The sequence below is a fragment of the Plecotus auritus genome (assembly GCF_963455305.1).
Source record: "Plecotus auritus genome assembly, chromosome: 4".
Taxonomy (NCBI): Eukaryota; Metazoa; Chordata; class Mammalia; order Chiroptera; family Vespertilionidae; genus Plecotus; species Plecotus auritus.
Window position 1 is genome coordinate 178,435,828 of NC_137775.1, and position 9,045 is coordinate 178,444,872.

The 9,045-nt window shown below is 43.6% G+C and overlaps 1 protein-coding gene across 1 annotated transcript; it reads left to right on the forward strand.

Annotated features, from left to right (window-relative positions):
* Window positions 1-557: 557 nt before the first annotated feature.
* IL6 (interleukin 6) lies at window positions 558-4,781 on the forward strand (the record flags this gene model as incomplete). The annotated part of the gene is given in 6 exon segments (XM_080665083.1): window positions 558-631; window positions 633-661; window positions 837-1,027; window positions 2,109-2,222; window positions 3,210-3,347; window positions 4,617-4,781. Coding segments are annotated over 6 exon segments (711 nt in total).
* Window positions 4,782-9,045: the final 4,264 nt, after the last annotated feature.

Genomic DNA, 9,045 nt, shown 5'->3' on the forward strand with positions numbered 1-9,045 from the left:
GGCAGGTATTTCTGCAACAGCGGGTCATGGCAAGGGCCAGGAATGAAAAGTACTGCTGATGTCTCAGAGCGTAATCTTCTGTGTAACCCCAGGCTGGTGGGCTGTGGTGGGCTGAGGAAACTCAGAACCTCTTCGTTTTTACAAATACGAAAAAAACTGGAAAACTAAATCTTAGCCTGTTAATCTGGTAATTAAAGTTTTTTTTTAAAGTCATAGTCTGCCTTAGCTTCTTCAAACCCTCTAAAACTTTGTGGATGACTTTAGCTTTACTTTCCTTCTCAACACATGCCAAAGTGCTGAGTCACTAAAAAAAAAAAAAAAAAAAAAAGTAGAGGAAGAGTGATCTTGCTTCTAGGGCTCCTTGGTAATGACCTAAGCGGCGCATTTCCCTCTGGTTGTGATTTCTATGATGCTAAAGGACGTCACATTGCACAATCTTAATAAGGTTTCCAATCAGCCCCACCCACCCTGGCCCCACCCCCACCCTTCAACAAAGATTTATCAAATGTGGGATTTTCCCATGAGTCTCAATATTAGAGTCTCAACCCTCAATAAATATGAGGCTGAGGATGTCTGAGGCTCATTCTGTCCTCGAGCCCACCAGGAAGAAAAGAGAGCTCCATCTCCCTCTAGGAGCCAGCTATGAACTCCCTCTCCACAAGTAAGTGAAGGAAATCCCTAGCCTGGGAACCGCCCGGAGGCCGGAGGCCGTGCCTGGGTGAGAGAGAGGGTGTGCTCTGTGAGGGCTGGCGGGCAGCCAGCAGCCAGCAGCCAGAGGCACAGCTTCCCCAGCTGTGCAGGCTGCTCACTGCTGCTCTCCCTTCCCTCCGGCACAGACACCTTCAGTCCAGTGGCCTTCTCCCTGGGGCTGCTCCTGGTGATGGCTACTGCTTTCCCTACCCCGGTTCCCCGGGGAGAAGATTCTAAAGATGATACCACCTCAAATAGACCACCACTCACCTCTTCAGAACAAATTGAAAAACTCATTAAGTCCATCCTCCTCGAAATCTCTGACGTGAAAAATAAGGTGGGTAAGCTCAATGGAGGGTGATGGAAGGCCTGTGTGGGCATGCCTCTCCTTGCCCCTGGATGGGGACAGGGTTCATGCATTGGGAGATCTCTGATGGGTTCTTCTGGGGAAGTTTAGATTTGAGGTCAAAGAAGCAGACTGTCTTATGTATTTCTCCTCTGCTGCTGGTCTCAGGGAATCCCTTTCCCTTCTGGAAAATACAGAATGGGGCTGGAATCCATGTGCCCTGGCCCATTCCCTACTCCATACTTGACATGAGCTGAGAGTCACTGTTTCTTAGGACTCCCTTTTCCCTAACCAAAAAATAAGGTCTGTTGATCTTTTTTTGTGACTGCTGGACTTTGGGAGGATTAGAAAAGTGGCACCTGAAATGAATGTTCAGTTTTTCAGGATAGTCACAGTACTTTCAAGTTATACAAGCTTGGTGGTTAGGAATTCCTCAAAGTCATTCCAGCTTATATACTGCAAACTCAATAGCCCACCAAAGTGGCAAAATTATAGGTAGATTAAAGCAGCTCCTAAGCTTTAAATGCAAGGTAGTTTGACTGTTTTGTAGAAAGAAAAGAACACAGGAAAGGGGATTTGGGCACCCCAAATCTCCTCTGGTTCTGCTGTGATCTTGGGCAAATTTCCTACCACCTCTGGGCTCCACCTGTAAAACTGTGGGATAGGACTAGATGATCTCACAGGTTCTTTCAACTGGAACATTCTATGGCTCAAATGATATTCACGCAATTATTTTCAAAATGTATTAAGTATGTAGTATGTGCCAGGAACTTTTTATAACTATTATGTCTCATCCTCACAACAAACTTATGAGGAGGTGCTTCATTATCCCCAATTTGGAGACAGGGACACTGAGACTCAGGACAGTGAGACAAGCTGAAGTCACAAGTGAGCCTGGAATTAAACCCAATGTGCCCATCCTCCACTAGATCTTGCTTGCTTGGATGCTAATGGGTTCTGACTTCATTTTTCTTACGAGAACTTCCTGGCCATGGTGGAACATGACTAGGCCCTCTAGTGGTGTTTGTGTTAGGGGCACTTATATGATAACAATTTTGGTATTTCTTCCCAGATGTGTGACAACCATGAATCGTGTAAAAACAGCAAGGAGGCACTGACAGAAAACAACCTGAACCTTCCAAAACTGGCCAGAAAAGATGGATGCTTCCATTCTGGATTCAATCAGGTACCCACACATCATATTCACTGTTAGCTATTCCTGAGTTCTCCACCTTGCATGCAGGGTCTGTGTACACATAGATCATGCAGGCAACAAAGAAGGCGATAGATGCAAAGAATATTGTGTAAATTTCATGAGGAGGCCAACAGAAATCTTTGTAAAGGCAACTTATTTTTGAATGGCATGGTCAGAGATAGCCAGCCTCCCTTGGGATTTTCACAGTGGTCATATGTTAGAAACCCCAGCAGGTTTAGCTGGTTTATCCTGTATGAAGTGGTGGTTCGGTGACCTTTCTCCTCCTTGGCTGCCCTTAGTGTTGTCCTCCCTGCTGAGGTTATTCTCTACACCTTTCTCCTTCTAGGCAGTGAGATAACCTGTGCTGACTTCTGATTATTCCATAAAAGGTTTTAGCCCAACATTGACAAGAGCAGGAGTGCAGCCAGAGGGAAGAGCATTAAAGGGAGAATAGAGAAGGACCCCCTTGCCACATTCTAGCATCCATTGGGCTTTGAGAAAAATTAAATGGTGTTTCTGATTGTCCAGATACTTAAAATAGAGCAGCTGATGCTGTCTGATGTCTCAAAGCATGGTGCCTAAGAAGTATGGGAAGTTCCCAGGGGTGGAAGTGAGGGGTGGGAATGGTTAGAGGGAAAAGTTGTTAAATTATAGCAATTTTGTTTTAAACATTTTATTTTATTTTTAAAAAATACATTTTTATTGATTTCAGAGAGGAAGGGAGAGGGAGAGAGAGATAGAAACATCAGTGATAAGAAAGAATCATTGACTGGCTGCCTCCTGCACACCCCACCCTGGGGATCAAGCCTACAACCTGGGCATGTGTCCTAACCAGGAATCGAACCATGACCTCCTGGTTCATAGGTTGATGCTCAACCACTGAATTATGCCAGCCGGGCAAATTATAGCAATTTTAACTTTTAAAATTCATTATATCTTCCTGGCAATAACCAATTTTCCCACCATTTTTCCTCTTAGGAGACCTGCTTGATAAGACTCACCACCGGACTTCTAGAGTTTCAGGTATACCTGGAGTACCTCCAGAACACATTTGAGGAACATGCCAAGGCCATGCAGATGAGAACCAAAGCCCTGGTCAAGATCTTGAGGCAAAAGGTGAGTGTCGCCTTGTCTCCTCACTTGGTGTGGCCAATACAGTCTCAAAGAAAGCAGCCCAGACAATTTGGGAATGTAAAGCCAATTCAGAAGACATGATTGCATGTAAAAGAAAGGAACTGAGAAGTATTTCCTGATAGTTAGAACTGTTTTTATGTGTGTATGTTGGGGAGGGGGGAGGTGTTAGATCTCTTCTGCAAGGGATATCAATAACTATATTTGAAACTATGTTAAGTTAGGTAGATTTTGACATCAACTTCTAATAGCTTAAGAAATAAGAAAAAAAGTATCTGTAGAGGCAGAAGGAAGCACATACAACCCTTCTCAGTGATCCATAATCACAAAGAACAGAGAGCACAAAAATTATTTCAATATTTTAAGTATTGCCAAGAGACATTCTTATCATTATGGTAGCAACTCCTTTTTCCAACTTTTTGCAAGAAGAGTTAATACAGAGAATTGGCTAAAGGCTGGAAGAACAGGTACAGGTCTTTGGTACTACCAGCTGGCTATTCAACTGCCCCATGATGGAGACTTGACGGCACAGTGTATAGATGAGCCAAACAGAGCTCAATGAAAAGTCCCTGTATGGAGAAGCCTATGGGTACTAATCCTGCCTTCTGCCTTAAGTCCGGGCATCTCCCACTTTAATGTGCACACAAATTCCCTGGTGGTCTTGTTCCAATGCAGAGCTTGATTCAGCAGATCTGGGGTGAGACCTGAGACTTGCATCTAACAAGCTCCAGGTGATGCCATTGCTATAGTGCTCAGGCCACGCCTGGAGGTGTCCCTTGTCAGTGGGTCTATGGGAAGGTGCTTCCCAGTCCTCCTACACCACTAGATCAGTGGACTCTCAACAGATGCTTAATAGATGGGTGAGAGAAACTGGAGGGAAATATTAGTGTCAGAGGCCACTCAAGAACCATTGAAATGCTTCTAACTATAGGTTCTTCATTTGAATATTGAATTCCAACCATGTGCCAGGCACTGGTTAAGACAACAGAGGACAAGTAAGACACTGTGGCTGCCTTTGGGATGCTTATGATCTAAAGGAGCCAGAGCAGCAAAGGGATGCTTAGAACTCAGTTGCTATGAAAGGGCAGACTCGGAGGAAAAGCACCTCACCCTATCTGGGCAAGGCAGGGTAGGTGGCCCCAATTAGTCTTCTTCACCCGAAATCTGATCATCTCCCCACAGCCCAGAGCATCCCTCCACTGAAAAGGATTTGTTCAATATTTAAACAATTCTTCTTGCTTTCTTTCCCTTCAGATAAAGAATCCCGTTGAAGAAACCACCCCTGACCCAACCACAAACACCGGCCTGCTGGAGAAGATGCATGCACAGAATGAGTGGCTGAAGACCACGACGATTCACCTCATCCTGCGAAGCCTCGAGGACTTCCTGCAGTTCACTCAGAGGGCTATCCGGATGTAGCCTGGGCATCTAAAATGGTTGCACCTCATGGACATTCCTTTCTCTGGTCAGAAAGCTGTCCACTGGGTACATAACTTATGTTGTTCTCCATGAAGAACTAAAAGTATGAGCAATAGGACACTATTTTAATTATTTTTAATTTATTGATATTTAAATATGTGATATTGAGTTAATTTATACAAGTGATATTTATATTTTTATGAAGTGCCACTTGAAATATTTTGTGTGTTCATTTTGAAAAAAATAACAGATGGTTATACAGCTTGAATACTTTCGTTTCAGAGTCAGATCATTTCTTGGAATGTGTAGGCTTACCTCAAATAAATTGCTAACTTATCATGTTTTTAAAAGAAATATTTATAATGTATTTATATAATGTTTAAATTGTTTTTATACCAGTAAAAGCCTTTTTAAAAAATCAGCAACCAAGTCTCTGTGAGTTTCTGTCACCAACAACAGCACAAAAAGTGACAATCACCTGGTGAAAGGTAATTGATCACCTACTCCTACTGCATGCCAGGCACCATGCTAAATGTGTTGCATCCATCGTATTTAATCCTGCACTTACACACCCTTTAATGGATGAGGGAGAGTAAGTGATTCTCCTAAGTCACACAGCTGGAAAGTAAGGCAGAGGCCCAGATTTGAAATCCAGGTCTACCTACCTTCAGGCCCCCTTCTCTTCACTATTAGGTTCCATTGCCTCTCAGAGAACTGAAAGAAAATCACAGAACATGTTCATATAGCAAATACATTTCAATATATAATTAAAAGCCTTTGAGATGATACAACCACTTGATTAAGACAGCAGTGTGCAAGCTTCCCAATAACATGAAAGTTCTGCCTTCTTCCTCTGGGTTCCTCAAACCCTGCATGTACCTGTCTGTCATAGCACCTACCACAGTGAAACACATCTTTAAATTGATGGGTTTTTCTTTGCAGCCAGCATATGGGTTACTCAAGAAGGCAGGCCCTATTATATACACTTTACATCCTAAGGCCATAGGAAGTCCCAATAAACATTTTTTGAATGAAGGAACCATACATATATGATCAAATATAAGACACTTCAATTCTTGGGGCCTATAATGTTGGGCAGTGAGTGGGGAAATTATAAATACTGTGTATTTGTAAATCTTCATCTTAAGGAAAACAGTAAGAATTAGAAAGAAACATTCTAAGAACTTCTCGAAGAGCAATGCATAGTCAGTGCATGTATATCTATCTTCATGTCCTTTCCCAACAGTAATATTCTTTTCCACTTTCTCCCCTCGCCCCATCAACAGTGGTGGTGAGAGAGGCAATCTGGGTGACTGCACTGGCCTCTCCACCCCACCTCAACACAATGTTGGGAATTTGGTAAAGATTTCCTCTTTCTAACCCCAGCAATATGAAGTTCTGACTTCTAATAAAGACTTCCTCACCCTAACCACCATACACTTCTTCCCATACACTTCTTCCTCCAGGGAAACTGAAAGAAGCTATGCAAGAAAAGAGCCACAAACTCTGACTTCTAGAAATCATGCATCACAAGTGGCTTCCCAACATTAGAGCCAAATCAAAGAACAAAGAGAAATGGCAGTTGACCAATGCATCCATTCTTCAAACAAAATGTACTGAGCATCATATATGACAGGTAATGCTAGGGATACAGAGGAGAACAAGCTAGACCTGACCCCTGTCCTCATGTGGTTTATACTGTGGCATGGAAGACAGAAGACAGATATTGAACAAAGAATGTAAATGTGATGAGGTTTACAAAAGAGAAATGTTTGGTGTACTGAGAACCTGTTCTGAGGGCATTAATAGCAGGGTAACCTTACTAAGACCAGGGAGGGCAGTCATGGAGCCTAATGGAAAAAGAGAGATTTGGACTAAGATGTGAAAAAGATGTGGCAGATGTGACTTCTGGCACTGTGATGTCTAGTAGTGAATTTTAATTTATCTTCTGTCTTACTCATTAAACTTCCATGAGCTTTATTCACCAACATGGCAGCTTAGCTCCAGTCTAGCTGTGACAAATAAAGGGAGGCTCATATCCACTTTTGGTGGGGGGGAAATGGACACTGCAATATTGAAAACACATGAAGATTCAGAGAAGTGATCGAAGAGAAATCAAAGGTAAGTGTTTAAAGAGAGAAGAGATAGGCAAAATCAAGAATACTCAGAAGATTTGGGAAAAGTTTGAATTTCCTGTAGAAGGCTTGAGATGGAGACACTGCTTATTATATTTGGATGCTAAAGGGAAGGATTACCTCCCAAAGTTAGGGGCCTGGGGCACTTCAGTTACACTATGAAAATGACCCAAATATCTGCAAGAGAGAAAGCTGCAGGGAGGCAGCAGTCCAGATTCCACTCCTGATAAAACTTCCCAGTTTCTGGTGAGTTAAGAATGGGAAGGAAGAGAGAAACCAAGATGGCGGCATAGGTAAGCACCTAAACTGCTGCCCCGCACAACAATTTCAAAACTACAATTAAAAGACAGAACGGACACCATCCAGAACCACAGGAAAGCTGGCTGAGTGGAAATTCTACAACTAGAAGGAAAGAGGAAAGCTCACAGAGAAGGAGTAGCAAAGAGCTGAGGTACGGAGACACGCGTGCGCAGAGAGGAAGGGCGGCGGAGTGCCTGGCTGGCTTTCTCTGGCGGGAGGGGGAAGGAAGCCCCTGATTGCACTGAACCTCAGTTCTGGGCAAAACCCCGAGGACCCAGGCTCATACAGGGGGAGTTTGGACTGTCAGGTAGAGAGAAAGGCACACGGAGACTTGGAGACTCGGGGGAGCCGCGACGGCAGGGGTCTGGAGGCGCAAGTGCGCACGAAGACTGACTGTGGAGGTTACCACAGGCTACCCCTAGTGGAAGGGAGTCAGAAGCTCCTCACTGCACTGAACCCCAGTTCCGACTGCACTGAACCGCAGTTCCGGGTGAGCCCCTGGGAACCCACGCTCTTACAGGGGAAATCTGGACTGTAAGGCGGAAACTCGGGAACCACGGAAGGCAGAGGTCTGGAGACTCACACGCAAGGGCAGGGCTGATGGGAAGCCAAGACTGTCTGCTCCGCCCTGAGACTCCACCCCTTCCAAGCTGAGCACAGAGGCTTTTGCAATCTGGCAAGGCTAATCCTAGAAGGCTGTCTCCAGCACCGAAAATCTCCCAGTGTAGACACAGCTGATCCTCACAGCCAACTAGCCTGCAGGTCAATTCCTCCCAGTGATACCAACAACAATCAAGACTTAACTACAACAAGGCTGTACACACAGTCCACAAAGGGGTGCACCAAAAGTGTCCACCTCAGGTTAACTGGGCAGGCCGACCCACTGGGCCATATAGGAAACCTAGCACACAAAGCTACCCTACCAACTCAGGGAAGCAGTGAAAAATGGGGGGACGAAGAAACAGATCACAAATGAAAGAAATGAAGGAAAACAAACGACTGGATATAGAATTCAAAACCATGGTTATAAGGCCTTTCAAGAATATCCTAGAAAAGGCCGATAAATATAACGAGACCCTCGAAGGTATGAAAAAGGACCAACTAGAAATTAAACATACACTGACTGAAATAAAAAATATTATACAGAGACCCAACAGCAGACTAGAGGAACGCAAGAATCAAGTCAAAGATTTTAAATACAAAGAAGCAAAAAACACTCAACCAGAAAAGCAAAAAAAAGAAAAAAGAATCCAAAAAGTTGAAGAAAGTGTAAGAAGCCTCTGTGACAACTTCAAGCGTACCAACATCAGAATTATGGGGGTCCCAGAAGAAGACAGAGAGCAAGATACTGAAAACCTATTGGAAGAAATAATGACAGAAAACTTCCCCAACCTGGTGAAAGAAATAGACTTACAAGTCCAGGAAGCACACAGAACCCCAAACAAAAGGAATCCAAAGAGGACCACACCAAGACACATAATAATTAAAATGCCAAGAGCAAAAGACAAAGAGAGAATATTAAAAGCAGCAAGAGAAAAACAGTTAATTACCTACCAGGGAGCACCCATACGATTGTCAGCTGATTTCTCAACAGAAACTATGCAGGCCAGACGGGAGTGGCAAGAAATATTCAAAGTGATGAATAGCAAGAACCTACAACCAAGACTACTCTACCCAGCAAAGCTATTATTCAGAATGGAAGGTCAGATAAAGAGCTTCACAGATAAGAAAAAGCTAAAGGAGTTCATCACCACCAAACCAGTATTATATGAAATGCTGAAAGGTATTCTTTAAGAAGAGGAAGAAGAAAAAAGTAAAGAGAAAAATTA